Source organism: Aedes albopictus, chromosome 2, assembly GCF_035046485.1.
Source record: "Aedes albopictus strain Foshan chromosome 2, AalbF5, whole genome shotgun sequence".
NCBI classification, from domain to species: Eukaryota; Metazoa; Arthropoda; class Insecta; order Diptera; family Culicidae; genus Aedes; species Aedes albopictus.
Genome location: NC_085137.1, coordinates 279937759 through 279956010, shown reverse-complemented (window position 1 = coordinate 279956010; position 18252 = coordinate 279937759). Strand labels below are relative to the sequence as shown.

Sequence of the window (18252 nt, the reverse complement as noted above, 5' to 3'; positions counted from 1 at the left end):
ATTTTCGGCCAGATTTAAAGATTGGTACCAAAAATAAACTTTTCCATATTTTTGGGAAACTTCCAAGTTTTAGTGACATATTAAAAATCCAGAATAGAGGAGCTGTTAGTTCTTTAGCCAATTCTTTCATAAAAGCTGGGGGAATTCCATCAGGACCAGGACCTTTTGAGGCATCTAAATCTTTAAGAGCCTGTAAAATATCCTGCACCTGAAGGTAGTTCACACCCACATCACTTGGAAATTCTGGACAAAATTTGAAGAATTCACGGTCACGATCATCTTCAGAAAACGTTGTATAGATTTCTTGGAAAAAAGTTGCAAAAAGATTGCAATTTTTTTCTGAGTTATCCCCAACAGTTCCATCAAGATGCATTACTGCAGGAAAATTTTCTGACTTTAATTGGGTTTTGACGTAATTAAAGAAGTTCTTTGGACAGGACTTAATTTCTAGCTCTGTTTTTGAATTGTATTCATCATGTGCATTCCTGATGGCCAGATTCAATTGATCGCATATGTCAAAATAATTTGCTAAGCTTTCATCGCTATTATTTTTCTTGTAAATCTTATGAGCCTTCTGTTTGCGGTTTTTCAGATTTTTTAGTTGTCTATTAAACCAAATTGGATATTTTGTATTTCTTTGACGTCTTCTTTTCTTTTTTGGAATTTCCTGTGCAATTATGTCCGACAAGATGTTGTAGAATTTATTGACAGCAATGTCGACATTTTCTTCATTCCTTAAAATTGATTGCCAATCCACACAATTTAATTTAAATTTAATGTTGTCATAATTCGCATTTTGATATTCAGAGAATTCCTCATATTCCCAGTCGTTTGGATTTTGACATTTATGTATAAAAAGGGAATATTCGATTGCTGTGTGGAATGCTTCATTTTTCCATAATGGAGTCAATGATTCAGTCACACAGAAATCATCATAAATATTTGTAAATAGAAAGTCCAGATAGCAATTTTGTCGATTCTTAACGTGATTTATCTGGTTAAGTCCAAGGTTAGCAGCAGCATCAAATATAAGCTGTAATGTTTCGTTATCGCCAACGACCGGAAGTAATATATTTTCATTTTCGGAGTCTAGAATGAAGTCAGCATGGCGTTGATTAAAGTCGCCGTAAATGTGTACCTTAACTTCAGGAGAAAGTTGTGATAAAATTTGTTTGGCGCATTCAAGGAAAACTTCGTATGTGTTTTTATGCGCGTGGTCTTGTGGGAAATACACAGATGCAAATACATGGGTTTCATCAGCTATGTGTGATTTCACCCAAACATGTTCAAAAGTTTTGAATTTTTTTGTACTTATTAATTCGGAATTGAAGTTTGATGAAATTGCAATTAAAACTCCGCCTCCTGACTTTTTCTGAGACTCTCGAAAATCACGGTCATCTCTGAAAACATTATAGTGATTTTCAAAAACTTCTTCACTTCTGACGCTTTCATCCCAGCTAGTCTCAGTTCCAAATATTACATTGAAAGAAGAAGATATAAGTTGTTGTTGGATTTCTTTCATTTTTCCTGGGCTTTTCATGCGATTGAAATTTTGGCAGTACACCAAAATTTCAATCGCATTCTGTTGAAAAAGTGAAGAAGTTTTTGAAGGGATAATTATACCTACATTACTATTTTCTTCGGAAAGAGTACTTTCTGTTGTCAAAACTTCTTCGGGAAGTATGTCGATTGAGGGAATAATACTATCTTCTTCGTTGAAAGAATGCGTCACTGTTTGCGAAAACACGGCGAATAAAATTGGTTGGAACTTTCCCGTAGTTGTTGTAGACGACGAATTCGTTCGCTGGTCAGGTACTGTCTATATGAGTGCAGGTCAGCAGAGGCTTCTGTGGGATTTAGTCCATACTCCTGATGGACTTCATTATAGATACGTTGAAGGTGATCAGGAGCAGTTGGCAATCCTTCCGATGCTAGGAGCAATCTGATGCTAGTTGTTGTCATCCCATCTACACAGGTTGTGGGTGGCTGATCCTTCATATAGGCAAGGTATAGACGCACGACTCTCATGATGCTCGCGTCACGCAGTCTCGCCTTCAAAAAGCGGTTTTCACCCTTTGTTGACTGTTCTGTGAGACGCACAATTGGAGGTCAAATTGAAAATCCAGAGTTTCCAGAGTTTCACTATTTTGTTCTTGTTGCGGCTGTTGGCGTTGTTTATCAAGCTTCTTATATGGATTTATTGTTTCGCCTTTTCTGAAATCGATGAAACTAGATTTCGCTGCTGACGGAGAGGGCTGCAATCGGATGTTCAGTAGTTATTGGAGGTCCGGAAAAATGATGTTTGGCCATGTCTAATAGCTGCTTGTCAGTATGCTTATTGTTGTTTTTGATGTCAAGGTATTCATTTGTGGCATTGTTTTTGTTGTTATTATTGTTGTTTTTGTGATGATCTTTCCTCCTGCGCCTGGCCTTTTCTGCAACTTTATCCTGAAGTCTTCTTGTTCGTTGTTTTGCATCGTATTGGGACCAGTCCTGCCTCCAATATAGTTTTGATCCAAGGAAACGCCATCCTGGAGAAAGGTTTGTTACTGGGTGATGGTGTAGATTTGATTTTTGTTTTTGAACAGCAGTGGTTTGTCCTTGTCCTTGCGGTTGCTTTTGTTGTTGTTGCTGCTGGTGTTCAGTTGGCTGCTCCGATGCTTCGTTAATTTGAGTAATTTCCGCTAGTTCCTCCTCTAAAGTTTTGTTGGGTAGCAGGTCATTTGTATTACTCAATTTTAGTCCAGATAAATTCGCCGATACGAATTTCACTTCCTCAAGAATTTCTCTAAGTTGTGAATCATGCGTGGATTGATGGCTGGCTTGATTAACCGTTATGTGGCCGGCAAACTTTTTGCTTTTTTCTACACCGTGTATTTTAAACGGGTGCTGGGTACCCGGGTACCCTGCCGGCCACATAAGGGTTAATTGATGTAGTTAATGACTCGGTATTTCTTGTTAAAAGAGCCATGTCTTTCTGTAGGCACGTGAGTCGGTCTTCAAATAGGTTTTTTTATTTTCTGCGACAATGTGCAATTTGACAAATTTATGTCGGTTACTACGGTAGCCACACGTGAGTCACACGATTCCATGTGCTGGCTGATGGCGCTGCGAATGCTTTCGTTATTTTTGTTGATCATTGCCAACGTTTCATTTACTTCATTGAGCAAGCGCTCAATGCTTTCGAACAGCGCTGACACTAAACTAAACTTGCTTAGGTCAGCTGCAATTCGCAGATTTGTATCGTTTTGTGAATGCATTGCCTTTAGAAGCTTATCTTGTTGGTAAAGTAGCTTTCGCACATCAGCTTTCTTCTCCTTCTTCAGAATGTCTTGACATTCTGCGCACATAGGAACCATGAAAGCGGCGATGATATGCTCGCGATGACGTTGCACTCCAATGCAAGCGGCATGGTATTTCTTGTCGCAATATGTGCACCTCCATAGAAGGTGGTCGTCGTTGACGGTGCATGTTTTCACACCACACGGCATGGTTAACCCTTATGTGGCCGGCAGGGTACCCGGGTACCCAGCACCCATTTAAAATACACGGTGTAGAAAAAAGCAAAAAGTTTGCCGGCCACATAACGGTTAAAGTTGAAAATTAAACACACACGGCGGCGACGTCGACGGGTAAAACGATTCACGTTGGGGCGCAAAGTAGATCACCGGTCTTATTAGCGTTTTGTACATGGTGCATTTGGTGCGTGGGTGAATCTTTTTCGACCGCAGTTTCTTCTGGAGCCCGTAGTAGGCCCGACTTCCGCTGATGATGCGCCTCCGAATTTCACGGCTCACGTTGTTGTCAGCCGTCAGTAAGGATCCGAGGTAGACGAATTCCTCCACCACCTCGAAAGTATCCCCGTCTATCGTAACATTACTACCCAGACGGATCCGGTCGTGTTCGGTTCCGCCTACCAGCATGTACTTTGTTTTTGAGGCATTCACCACCAGTCCGACCTTTGCTGCTTCGCGTTTCAGGTGGGTGTACAGTTCTGCCAGCGTTCCAAATGTTCTAGCGATAATGTCCATGTCGTCCGCAAAGCACACAAATTGACCGGATTTTGTGAAAATCGTTCCCCGGCTGTTGAGCCCGGCTCGTCGCATCACACCTTCCAGCGCGATGTTGAAGAGTAGACATGAGAGTCCGTCACCTTGTCGCAGTCCCCGGCGAGATACGAATGAACTGGATAGTTCACCCGAAACCCTTACGCAGTTTTGCACACCGTCCATCGTTGCTTTAATCAGTCTAGTCAGCTTCCCAGGAAAGCCGTTTTCGTCCATGATTCACGGAAAATAATTTTTTCTGTGAAAAAAATTTAAAATAATTATATTTCAAAAATAATCATAAAATCTCAAAATGTTCCTCCTCTCCTCTTCTTGGCGTAACGTCCTCACTGGGACAAAGCCTGCTTCTCAGCTTAGTGTTCTATGAGCACTTCCACAGTTATTAACTGAGAGCTTCCTCTGCCAATGACCATTTTGCATGTGTATATCGTGTGGCAGGCACGAAGATACTCTATGCCCAAGGAAGTCAAGGAAATTTCCTTTACGAAAAGATCCTGGACCGACCGGGAATCGAACCCGTCACCCTCAGCATGGTCATGCTGAATACCCGTGCGTTTACCGCCTCGGCTATATGGGCCCCCTCAAAATGTTATCTCAAAATGTTATCATCTCAAAAAATCCGTTCCCCAAATTGGCTTCCTGGAAAAATATAAAAGTGTGGGGATGTTCAAAAATAAAAATTAGAAAAATCAAAAACTGAAATTCACGAAATCGAGAATTGAGAAGAATCATCTTCCAAAACATGTTTAAATCGATTTTAGATGACGAAAAATGATATTTAGATCAAAATAAAAAATTTGGGTATTAGAGGGTTATGGCGACTACTTTGCAAGGCGTTCAATGATGTACAAAATTTAATCGCAGTGCAAATGCCACGTGCAGTCGCAGTAGTCATCATATCACCCGGCCATGTGGCGACCTTTTTTTCCAGAATTATCAAAGAGCGCTATGATGGAAAATTTGAAAACAGGTCTGTTTTCTTAGGCGACTGTCTCGCACGTATCTCTGACTGCGGGTAAAAGTAGTCGCGAAAGTAGATTTTATTTTGATTCGTATAATACTTTTTATATTAATTGAAGGTTATGTTGTTACTTTCCTTCAAAACATATTTATATTAAAGACAATTAGAGGGAATTTAAATAAACTATAATTAGCATTATGAATTTTGAAACGATGTTGAAGTTTTAGGAAATTTTGTGTTTTTCTAGGAAAACAAACTAATCGTAATAACTTTCTTCCGTATAAAGAATTTTAAGTTGTGACAAAAGTTTTTCAAAGTTCATTATTTAAATTAAAAATTTTGCCTGTCCCGATCATTTTGTCTATCCCCTGTACATTGAGCATTTCCAAAACGTAAAAAATCCGGGTATTATTTCACAAATTATTCCCAAAGGTGAGAGATACAAGTAGCCCTTAACGAAATTCAGTGCCTCATGTGAAAATCTCTTTTTTGTTTACATATCTTACGTACGGTGTTTGGTAAAGTTAGGTTTGAATTAATTATCTGCATCGGCTGTTTTCCTACTCTCCGCATCGGCAATGTGGCGCTAGCTTCTATGCGCGAAAAACCGCTAAAAGTAAATCGCAAAAATAAGTAACAAATTTTGAAAACGACGTATAATCAATGCTACACCATTGATTATACGTCGTTTTCAAAATTTGTTACTGAAATATTGTATGGCGAATAGCATCTAAAGGCACATTTCTCGAAGGGGAATAACTCCTGCTGATCAACTCAGGCCAAACATGCCTAAAGGTCCAATCTGCAGAAGAGAGGCTCTCTTTGGTTTCCCTCTCTTTCGTTAATATCTCAGGTGTTTATTTGTATTATGATTCTCTCCTTGCATTGAACGGTACCGTCAAATGGGGTAACTTGCAACACTTTTCGACTTTGAAACAATATCATTGAAAATCTAAACATTTGAACCATCCTGTAAAGCATCGTGTACGCTAATTACCCAGAGTAGAATACTATGCAGCAATTTATTTAACAAAATATGTTGTTACCTAATCAGGAGGTGCGAAATACATGCTTGATGCAAGTTTCCCCATCCGTGGGGTAACTTGCAACACAGGACATGAAGTAAAGTTAGCGATCATTAAACAGCACGAACATTCTAGTGCTTAGTCGTATAGTAATTTTTGGATGAAATGCATGAAAAATGCATTGTTAAGATGTACACTAACCAATTGACAAATAATTTTTCATGAAAGGGTTGATAGTTATTGCAAGTGAGAGTATATCGTTTAACAACAGGTCTTACGTCCCTCAAATATAAAATATGTATGGATTTCGTGACATAGTACTCGTAACAAAATGTCAACAATGATAATTGTCATTTTTTGAAAAGGTAGAGTGAGTCATCTTTGAGTAGTTTTCAGTTTGAAGTGGTGTTTGACAATTTCAGCTAGAATAACCTTAATTGAAACACATCTATTTAACTTTGTAAATATCGAAGTCGTTAATTTGAAGCTCAGCTGAAATAATTTAGTCCATCTTGGTTCAGAATTGATGTTGGTGATTGTTTTGAAGCGCTAATAAATCAAACTAAACTTTTAACAAGATGTAACATGAATGAAACTCCATAATATGGTATTTCCTAACAATGTTTGAAAATCACGTTCAAAAAAAATGAAAAATTAATTGTCATTTAAAAATGAACTCGTTACATAATCAAGAAATGATCCGTTTCGGTTATTTCTGTCAAAAATATCGTGAAATGAAGATAAATAATAGAAGATTTTGTCAAATTTAACTGTTGCAAGTTACCCCATAGTGGTTGTCGAATATAATAATGATTTTTTACATAACTTAGTCTATAAGTTTATTAAACTTTTATCGTTTAGCTAAGCTTACTATTAGGTACCCTAACTGCAACCAAGGTCATCAGACTTATCGCACTTACCATAGGGGAGAGGTGAAACACGATTTTCATACTTGTTTTTATGGCATAAAATGAGCAAACCGTTTTAACAGTGTAGCAAAACAATAAACAAAGAAATAAAACTATTTTTTTCACTAAATCGATCCTTGGTATACATAATCCCTATAACCGAAATAGAAGGGCATACTAGTTTTCATTATTATTAGAAAATACTTCACATTTAGTGTATGCCATCGTGTTGCAAGTTACACCGCTGTTGCAAGTAACCCCGTTTGACGGTAGTCAAAACAATCGTCTTTTGATTTGTACTGCAAAAATAGTTGAAAAGTGTACCATTACATTGCAATAATTGAAAGAGAACGTGAACAAAGAGAGCCTCTCATATGCAGATAGGACCTTTTGAAATGTTCGGCCTGAACTGTGGCTGCGCGTCAAGCGGGTAGTCCATTGTTCTGATTCATCAATAAAATGTAACCAAAACAACCATCGTTTGGCAGGAAAAATCAAGGCTAATGTGCTCATTTTTTGGTACTTTTGATGCCACTTCTAGCTTTTTTGTCCACCACGATAAATGATGGCGTGTTGCATGGCTTCCAGCATTTTTAATAATTTATTACAAAAACCTTCCGGGTAACCTCGAACGGGGATCGTCGTGGGATATATTATATGATTATCTCCAGAATATTTCATCTCAGAGAATTTCATTACCCAAGTAACCACGGTGCTGAAGCCTTATTGAATGCAGATATAAGGTGTATTTAAAGCAATCATTACTTTACATGAACACTTACGGTTGATTTCAAGTGGAAATGGCAATTATGCGACTGAATTAAGATTATACCAGTATAATCTTAATTTGATTCTATAATTCAGTAACAAATTTTGAAAACGACATGTAATTAATGGTGTAGCATTGATTAGGTATACGTCGTTTTCAAAATTTGTTACTGAATTGGCTTCTTTAGTGGTGTTGAGATAATTCCATATTCTGAATCTGCATGCTAAACTGAGCCGAAATCCAAATTGTCATCAATTTTGGTGCCTGGGGACCTATTTAAAAATCAATTTGAGATTTGTATGGGAGCGATTTGTCGAATCACCCCTCGGCGCATTTTGTACTGGACGGAGCTGTCAAGCAGATGCCCAACTGTAAAAAGGTGATTTCAAAAAATTTCTTTGAAATTGATTTTAGGTACCAGAATAAAGTTCTAAAAATCTGGTGGGGCTGGCTCACCGACACTTCCGGTCCGCTTTAGTGCTTTATGCATCATTGTGGCCAGGTGTTGCTCTAGTTTTTCCAGCTGTATTGTAAAGCATGATCGGTGATCCTTGGCATTCTTGTGTAAATTAGGGTAGGTACTCGAAATGTTGATCGATCACCGATTATTGCTGGCAGATGCAGTGGAAAGTTTGTCTTAATACGTATCAATCGTCTCTGACAAACGAGAAAAACTGACCTCACTGATTACCTGTCTCTGAGCCAAATTTGGTATAGAGTCTTCAGTCTCCGATTAATCGCTTCATGGTTTGATGGAGGTTTTTAATCCAATGGGTTACATAGCCGCTATCCGAATGAAGAGAGTAATGTTCCGCGTAATATATCACAAATCGAAAGAGGTACGGTACATTACGTGGAACGGATATACTGAATTGGGTACCAGACCAAGTCCCTGCTGGGTGGCGCTAAATAGGTGAGCCATAGACAATAGAATCGTCAATGTCGTAGGGCATAGTATGTGACTATTGTCGAAACAACATTATTTTTGGTCATTGTCCAACCAAAATCATAAGCGGCGTCCACTTACACTAAGCGCATAACTATGTTAGGGTCAAGATTAGGATGAAATCATTGGTAAAATATAATAACACTTTTTAGTTTGTGTAGTTAGTTGAACTGGTGTTAACTTTTTATTGGGACATTTTCTTTTTTTTTTTTTTTTTTTTTTTTTTGCTAGGTTTCTAGCTGCACTCTGAATAGAGTTGAAACCTCTACACTAGACCCGAAGATAGAAAAGAGTACGTAATCTTTCAGAAGCAGTTTGCCAGCCGTACGCGGAAAATGATATCCATTAAGACACTGTTGCCTACTGACTCAGAAAGTTACGGTAGAAGGTTGGAAAGTTTTCAATTGGTCAGTCAGTCAAGATTTGCCTATGTAGTGTTATGGTCACACGGTTTGTATCTGTCTTCTTGTTTGGTTTTGTGGTATGGTTCAATGTGTTTTTCTTCTCGTTAAGTCAGTTGTCGTATTTTTTTCATCGAATCAATCGAACCCTGTATGTTAAAATATAGTCGATCCTGGGTCAAATTGTTTTCCTGATTTCGCTAATCGTTTTCTACTTCTCTGTGTTTATCTCTTGTGTCCTTAAATTGTCATCGGTCCAAAACCCAAAGAAACATGTAACTGAACTTCTGATATTTTTCTGTTGGTGTCATAATACCATCTAAGAGATAAACAAAAAAACGCCAGGTTGGTTAGTTGATTTCAATAAAATTTTAAAATAATAAAGATTGTCGACTATTATGTATTCATCCCCCTACAAATACTATGAAAAATATTCAAATTCGTTCAATTGTCCTATCGGTCCTACGTAAACCATGTCATTTTCTCAAGCGTAGCCCAGAAATGTCAACCTAGTCATACACAAGTAACGCTGTTCAATAAATAAAAGGCAGTCAGTTTTTGTCCAAAATGTCACGTCGAACGCATAGACGTCAACAATGCGTTTAAATGTTCGCACGTTAGCTTCGAATCTATTAGCACAATTAAGTGCTGCAGATCTCCTTCCCACTATTAATTCTTCGGTCGATTTTAATTGCTTTATTTAAAGAAAATATGGACAACTTACATTGTAAAAATTCGAAAAAGCGGCTATGACATCAATAAATTACTAATCAAAATCAACCGAGAAACGTGGGAAATAGAGCCCAAACAACATTTTGAAGTCAGCTGGCTGTAAAAGGTTCCAAAACCTGTCACAAATCCTACAATACTTTTATTAGGATTTGTAACGATCATCAAAACCTTCTTAAATCCAACCGACTTGGAACTATTGCTTGGGAATAGACTCTAATGAGCCCTGGCGGATCCTCCATGTTTATCGAGCATGTCTGATGCATATGATCAGCCATACTCCATCTGCAGCAGCCGGTTCGTGATGAACCGTTGGAGGCGCATTAAAGTGTTAAAAAGGTGATATGTTTCACTAAAGAACACTACATTACAATAATCAAAATGAAACTCCTTCACTTTAATACCGTCAACCCCTGCGAACTTGGCCAGGGAGTGTGAAATAAGTTTATCGGATCAAAATACGATAACACACAGTGCATTGTATTCCCCTGAATTGGTTTATCTTGAGTTCATCTGAAGTTTTTGAATTAATTTTAGAGTTTGCAAAACAATTTCTGTAATACAAATGTGCGATGAATTTCTGCTGAAATTACTGGAGATAGAAGATGAATATCTCCATGCACGTGATAGTGAAAAAACAAATTTGACAAAAACAACATTATTCTTTCTTGATAAAAGATGTATGGACATAGAATTGCCAAACTATACATCTGATCAGATATTTTTCCGGTATTTCATTTGGGGTAGAGAGTTAAACACTTACGGAAGATAGTTTTTCAATTTCAGACAGACATCACATGAACACAGCTACCAATGTACCAAACCTTATCTACTGTTTTCTCATTTTGCCGCTTCCTATCCTCAATTGAACTTATCTGACACTAGTTAGGACTGTCTGTGGAAGATCCGGGTTTCTAATTCTGTGTAGGACTTGTTAAAACGGGATGCCTGATATGTACTGCGGACAAATGGGCTGGAAGTACTGAGCAATCACAATTACTGTCGTACTAATCATATTAAATGCATGCTTTTCTACTTACATACCGAACGTCGCCAACCGGCAAAGAGGACATGACGAAAAAACGCGAGATGGCCCTAACAAAACTAGAAAGGCGATGAAAATGGTCACCGATGCAACGATATGGAAACAAAATAGATGAGAAATTATCGACCAAATCATAATCTATGAACATATCGCTAATGTTCTTTATCATTCTTTCTTTTTCTCGTTTCAGCAACAAAATCGAAACCTCTCTACTATCTCTTCATTTTCTGCCTCTTCCCATCCTATTCCCACATCTTCCTATATCCTCTACCCCATCTATTTAATGTATCTGACACTTGTTGGGACTGGTAACGCCAGCGCCTGCCTGTGGAAGATCCCGGTGTGCTAATTCGGTGTAGGACATGTTAACGGGGGAGGCTTAGTAGGTCCACATCTGCCTACAAGCAGATGGGCTGACAGTTGTCGGCTAGGGTGTGGACTGAGCAATTACAATTACAATTACAGAATAAAGTTCTAAAAATCTGAAAAAAAATCATAGCGGCTCAGAAAAAGGTGCTCTTTTGTTTAAAAATAAAAATCATTGATTTTTTCTTAATTTAAAAACCCAATTGCCCATTTCCACTTTACATGAAAACTTAAGGTTGATTTAAAGTAATGATTGCTCTAAATACACCGTAAATCTGCGTGCAATAAGGCTTCAGCACCGTGGTTACTTGGGTAATCCACGCTTCTCAGGCCATTTTGACTCCAAGATGACAGAATTTTCGGTACCACTTAGAACAGAACTCAATTTATTAGTGATAAAACTTGCAAGAATTATACAAGTATGTATAAACGACTTTTGTGGAATATGATAAGCCTCGAGCTATAATCTTTATTGTATGTCATTCCGTTCAATAGTTATGATTTTTTAAAGTGTAGAAAAGCCCGAAATTAACAAATCGACTTGAAGCACATCGAAATCTTTATCAATCAAGCTAAAAATTTGACCAGAAGTTCATTTTAGCATGAGAATTATGATACTTACTTGACCGGTGGGATTCAAGACATTTTCTAAAATATGAACATGTCTAATGGATACATATTTCATTTTGACTTCAACTTTTTTTGGCAGGATTTTGCATTTTGAGAGGGCAGAAAATTTTTGTTTTTCAAAATGTCGGGTTCTGTCTAAAAATTCTGTAACAATTCCGATGAGTTTTTAATATTTTTCAGATTAAATGGTTTATTATTTTGATCGCCCTCCCCTCGACCGAGAGGGTGGGACAAAAAGTGAAATAAATATTTACAACGGCCTAATTGTTGTTGTGAGAATTCTAACAAAAATTATCTATACATTTAATGGTAATGCCTACATCTGTTGTAAAAATCTGAAAGCAATACAATGTGGATTTTTTCCGGTGGCCACTCCGATGACCACGTGGAACTAATATGACTATTAATTTGGGCCCCTATAACCATAGCTGTAAAGGCATTCAGCATGACCATACTGAGGGATGCGCTCGACTTACGGTCGAGCTAGGAACCTTTCGTAAGAGAAATTACCCTTACTCCCTAGAGTATCTTCGTGCCTGCCACACGATATATGTACATACGAAAAATAATGATTAGCATAGAAAGCTCTCAGTAAATACCAGTAGAAGTGCTTATAAAACTAAGTTGAGAAGCAGGCTTTTTTCCAGTAGAGATGTTATGCCAAGAAGAAGAAGAAGATGATGAAAGCGCCCCTAGGGGTCATTCAATGCTTTTTATTTTTAGGTAAGGTTTATTTCCGCGAAAAAATAATTGTCAGAAAATTTCAGATGGTCCACTGCTCGACATTATGCTGGCCTGCTTACTCTCACCGGAAATTTTGACGTTTGAGCGGTGTCGCTCCTCTCAAACGTCAAATTTTCTGTGCGAGTAAGCAGACCAGCATAATTGGCTTCTTTAGCGGTGTTGAGATAATTCCATATTCTGAATCTGCAGGTTAAACTGAGCCGAAATCCAAATTTTCATGAATTTTGGAGCCCGGGAACCTATTTTAAAATCAGTTTGAAGTTTGTATGGGAGCGATTTGTCGAATCACCCCTCGTTGCATTTTGCACTGGGCGGAGCTGTCAAACAGGTGCCCAGCTGTCAAAAGGTGATTTCAAAAAATCTCATTGAAATTGCTTTTAGGTACCAAAATAAAGTTCTAAAAATCTGAAAAAAATCATAGTGGCTCAGAAAAAGGTGCTCTTTCGTATAAAATCAAAATATCAGTACATTTTTCAAAATTTAAATACCCAATTGCGTGCAGTGGACCCTTGCTAGGATTCGTTAAATAAAAACTACAGAGAATTGAAATTCGAAAAAGGTCAAAAAAGACCCCAAGACCTTACTAAGGTTAAGAATGTCCTACGTTTTTATAGATATGAATCTTGAATCTTACAGTTTTCTCGTCATCTTGATGGCATTTGGTTGAATTACTACTTACTACTACTTCTTCGGTTGATAATCTGAAATATAAAATAATATTAACATCGTACGACAAATAAGCTACATATTAGTGATACGCTCGCCACAGTTACATATTTTCACAATATTGTTCATATCATAGGGGTAGGCGGGGCATAATAAGCAGGTGGGGCATAATGAGCACCATACATTGCTTGATTGTAGCTTAATTATCTGAAATCCAATGAATTGATGACGAAACATTTGTCAAAAAAGCCGTTTGCTTTGAAAAAAAAAATAGTCATAAGCTGGTACCAATTGCACTGAGATCCAAATGAATAAGGGCTGGGAGACTTCACTTATTCTCAAAGTGCAATTCAAACAGCTCATACATTTTTGATCAATAACGGCGCCGGCCACGTCCTTATAGTCAGTTGGGAAGGGAAAGGAATGTTGGAGTGTGCTGGTTGTTGCTACTAAAGACCGAGAGCACCTCTGCATGCCACAACCAGCACGCCCAAGTAACCACAGTGCTGAAGCATTATTGCATGCAGATATACGGTGTACCGTAAAACGGGGTATCATTGATCAGCGGGGTAACATTGATCGGCTTGACCGACCTCGTGAAATGTTCAAACAAGTATATGATATCCTAGAGTTCGATTTAATCAACGAAACTTTTATGAAAGTGCTCTTTTGCAATAAAATATATGATTTATTAAAAGTAGGCTATTTTTGCCATTGCCTACCTTTAGGCGTTATACGGAGTTTAGAGGATTTGAATCTTAAAATAACTCAAAAAGTACATAACTTGTAAGAATTTGGACAATATATTCGAAATCAGCGATCCCGAATTTAGTAAGTAAGGGCATCTTCAACACAAATGAACATTGATCACTGACATGATCAATGTTACGCCAAATCAACAAAATCGAAAAATATATTAAAAAGCCTATTTAAACATGTTTAAAAGTTTTATAATACTTTTTTGAGTAGCTTATCACATAATAAGAGAGCCAGTACTTGTTTTAAAAATATAAAACATGTAACATTTGCTTTAACAAGAGAATTATTCAAGAAAGATCAAAATTTCTGATCAATGTTACCCCGGATTACGATACTTAGAATAATCATTATTGTACGTGGATTTGCTAACTGAACACGACGAATCAGAACCGTCGTTTTTGGAATCGCCGTTGGAATCGTCGTTCGAATGTAGAGCGAGACAGCAACCAAACTGACACATCTCTTTGACATATTTAACGTAGGAGCAACACGTGCGTGAGGTTCTCTCTCTCGGTTGGTGTGGTTTGTTTTGATTCAATCTGACATTTCTTTTTTGCTGCTCATGCTGACGATGCTGCCAGCTGATGATGGTAAGGATGGAGGAGCATAGTCGGAGGGGTGCTCCAATGTGTTTTCAGAAGAATTCGTCGAGATAAAAAGTTTTTGTTATAAAAAATATGGAAAATTCTAGTTCAAAAGTTCAGCATTAAACTTTTCAATGCGTGTTACGTATATTATTTTACAGAGAATCAGTCTAGAGGCCGTTTAACGTAATAAGAGCATTAACATAAAAGTCTATAGTTTTACAAGAACGCATTGAAACGCTCCTTGAAATTTAACGGCGATTCCCAACCAGCTCAAGCAAATTCCCTTGGAATTCATCTTCGAAGTAAAATCACAATATTTTAAATGCAAACTTCAAGTTGATTTAAAGTGGAAATGGGCAATTATGCTACTGCTTCAAGATTATACCAGTATAATCCTAATTTGATTCTATAATTGCCCACTTCCACTTTAAATCAACCTTAAGTCTGCATGTAAAGTAATGATTGCACTAAATACACCGTATTTATGCAATAAGGCTTCAGCACTGTGGTTACTTGGGCGGACTGGGGTATTTGTTAGACGAAAAAGATGGGAGATCTGGGAGTCACCGTTGGGTCGGTGATGCGATCCATGAATAGGGGATATTTATAGTGTTCGTAAGGTGATGTGATAGGTTGTGTGGTGATTTACTATGAAGGACAAGCGACACAGTTCGCTTTGGTTGCATAACTTGTAGGCGTTATATAACTGTGCTGTGGACGTTTGGAGGAAGGGAAACGAAATTTTGCAATTCGTTTCTGGTTCTAGTGATGGCTTCGAGCATTTAAAAGGTTGTACCTTACTTAGCAAGTATGCGTTATATAAAAAAATAAATAAATAAATAAAAATGAATATACAAGAGTTGTATATGTATAGAAGAGAGAGAGAGAGAGAGAGAGAGAGAGAGAGAGAGAGAGAGAGAGAGAGAGAGAGAGAGAGAGAGAGAGAGAGAGAGAGAGAGAGAGAGAGAGAGAGAGAGAGAGAGAGAATCACAAAAAAGTGCATCAAACTTTGATCTTGGAATATTTATATTTTATTCACTAAACAACCCATTTGTTAGATTTAAGTCAACAACAATTAGTTAAATGGAGCGGACCTGGTAGGACGGTTAGAACACTTGACTATCACGTCGAGGACCTGGGATCGTATCCCACTCCCGACAAACTCACAAAATGTGAGTTCTTTCTTCGGAAGGGAAGTAAATCGTGGGTCCCGAGATGAAGGAATCCCACAAGCGAGCAACCTAGGCCCCCTTGGCCATGTTTGCTATATTTTTAACGATGTGTGCAACATCCTGCTTAACCAAATTGTTAACAGGAGAAATCGATGCACCGAACATATTACGCCAAATTGACCTAAAAGTCGATTGATTACTTCTGGTAATATATAGTACTTAGGGTTTTCAAGTAGACATAATGTTGTCCGATGGAAGTAAAACAAATACAAATGAATTAGCCTCATTATTCCTCATCGAAATCTGTGTTCGTTGTTGTTATGTAAGAAAAAGATAACATAAATATTAACATACCTGTGGGTTTATTTCAGGACTAACTAACACCATGCCCTTGCGTATTTGGGATCGTTTGATTTTCTTCAAAGCGAAACTAGCAGTTTGTCCGCTTCGCACTTCACGAACCACCATTCGCTTACGGTGGATGCTTTTAATCGTAATTGGCTGGAAGTCTCCAAGCGGATTGGGCCCCAGTAGTAGTGTGTCATTAAGGTGGACAACACCCTGCAGCGTAATACCGGAGACAACGGTTCCTACCCCCTGTAAGGATGTCATTGTGTCATTTAAACTAGCTAAGAGCTGGTTTTTGTTCAAAGATATTAAACACAAACTCACATATGGGTCATTGCACACCAAGTGTTCACACCGCGTGTTATCGACCATCACGGATTTTGACCAAATTTTGTTGGAATGTTTGTTTAAATGGAGGAAGAAAAAAATCCAAATTTTGGTGCCGATCGGATCACCCCTCGGCCCATGGCAGCACCCCTCGTCTTTGCCAATACAAGAAAAATCCAAGTTTTCCCTTCCTTTGCTTAATTTATAGCTTTGAAACTTTAACATATACACATTTGTGACCTTCGGTTTTTTTTGAAGAAAATGGTTGGAGGAATCCAGGAAAAATATTATTTATAAATTTAGAATCGATTTTTCGTAGAATGAGTATATTTTGATTTCAAATTTTTTTATTCCATCGTGTTTATCAGACATTTTGCAATCGAAAAAGCTTAACTCCCCGAGGTCTTTTGGGCCGTTCCAAAGATACAGCGTTTTTAAGCTTGAAAACCGTTTTTCTCTAATATATAAAATAAGTCCAATTTGCAAGTTTCGCTAAGAAAACATTATTCAATGCAATTTAAAGGTGATTTGACCAAGGAGAATAAAAAACTATGTAAAAATAAAAATATGACAGTGTTGCCAGTTTATCAATTATGGATTTATTAGAACACGCAGAAAAAAGCATGGTAAAATCAAAAATATTTCAGGTAAACTCAAATAAATTGTCAATTTGTTCTGGCAACAAAAATAAAACTGTTTGGAGCAAATCGAACGTCACATTTGAAGCAAATTCAATCCACTTTTGGAAACAAACATGTATCTTCTGACAGGTAATTTTAGAAACAAATGTAAAAAAAATGTTTTTTTTTGTGGCAGGTCGCCCTACGAAAATATTTGTTTTCCAATTAAATTTATAAAATCATTTCCTTCTCTAGGAAAACCCAACATCATGTAGACAACATACGCTCCCGGTATCAATGGGATTTCGTGGAAATTTTTGGTGAAACTTGCCTTTTTTGCAAGAGGAAATCTTGTTTGGTGATGCAGCTGGAACTTTAGAGTTTTGTTTGTGTTCTCGACGGCGGAACGGGGGGCTCTTCAATGGGTATTGTAGAAATCAATATGTAATTGAGTTTGTTTTAAAAATTAATATTTTTTTTGTGGCAGGCCCTACGGAAATATTTGTTTTCCAATTAAATTTATAAAATCATTTCCTTCTCTAGGAAAACCCAACATCATGTAGATAACATACGCTCCCTGTATCAATGGGATTTCGTGGAAATTTTTGGTGAAACTTGCCTTTTTTGCAAGAGGAAATCTTGTTTGGTGATGCAGCTGGAACTTTAGAGTTTTGTTTGTGTTCTCGACGGCGGAACGGGGAGCTCTTCAATGGGTATCGTAGAAATCAATATGTAATTGAGTTTGTTTTAAAAATTAATATTTTAGATTCAAATATTTTATCAGTATACCGAATAAACATGAATATTTTTGTTTCAAACGAACGAAATTTGTCTCCGTGAATGGATAACAATAAATTGCTAAAGTTTAAAATTTATGTATTATAATTCTTATTTCAATTGAAATTCTACCTATGTAAACATTAAGGTTGACGAAAGTGTTGCCAGACATTTTAATTTTATTGTAAAAATCTACATGAGAACTTTTGTATCAAATCAAATTATCAAGCAAGAATCATAAATTCCTTTTTTACCATTTTATTACTGATGATGATTAACCTGGGCTTGTTAGGGGAATATCTGTAAATAAAAGAAAATCGCGTTAAGTACTGATCCTTTGAATTCCACTAAGAATTTGCATCCTTTGACAGATACGTATTTCGACCAGTCGAGTCAAGTACAAGA

General features: G+C 37.4%; 1 protein-coding gene across 3 annotated transcripts in view; it reads right to left on the bottom strand.

The window, feature by feature from the left end:
• LOC109407036 (GTP-binding protein 1) overlaps positions 1-18252 on the bottom strand; it is a 144221-nt gene that overhangs the window by 16350 nt on the left and 109619 nt on the right. For 2 of the 3 annotated variants that reach the window (XM_019680053.4, XM_062851887.1), the window contains exon 5: positions 16130-16372. The exons of the other annotated variant lie outside the window; for it this stretch is intronic. In XM_019680053.4, coding sequence (XP_019535598.2) covers positions 16130-16372 — 243 coding nt within the window. The remainder of the gene's footprint in view (positions 1-16129; positions 16373-18252) is intronic. 3 annotated transcript variants of the gene reach the window in all.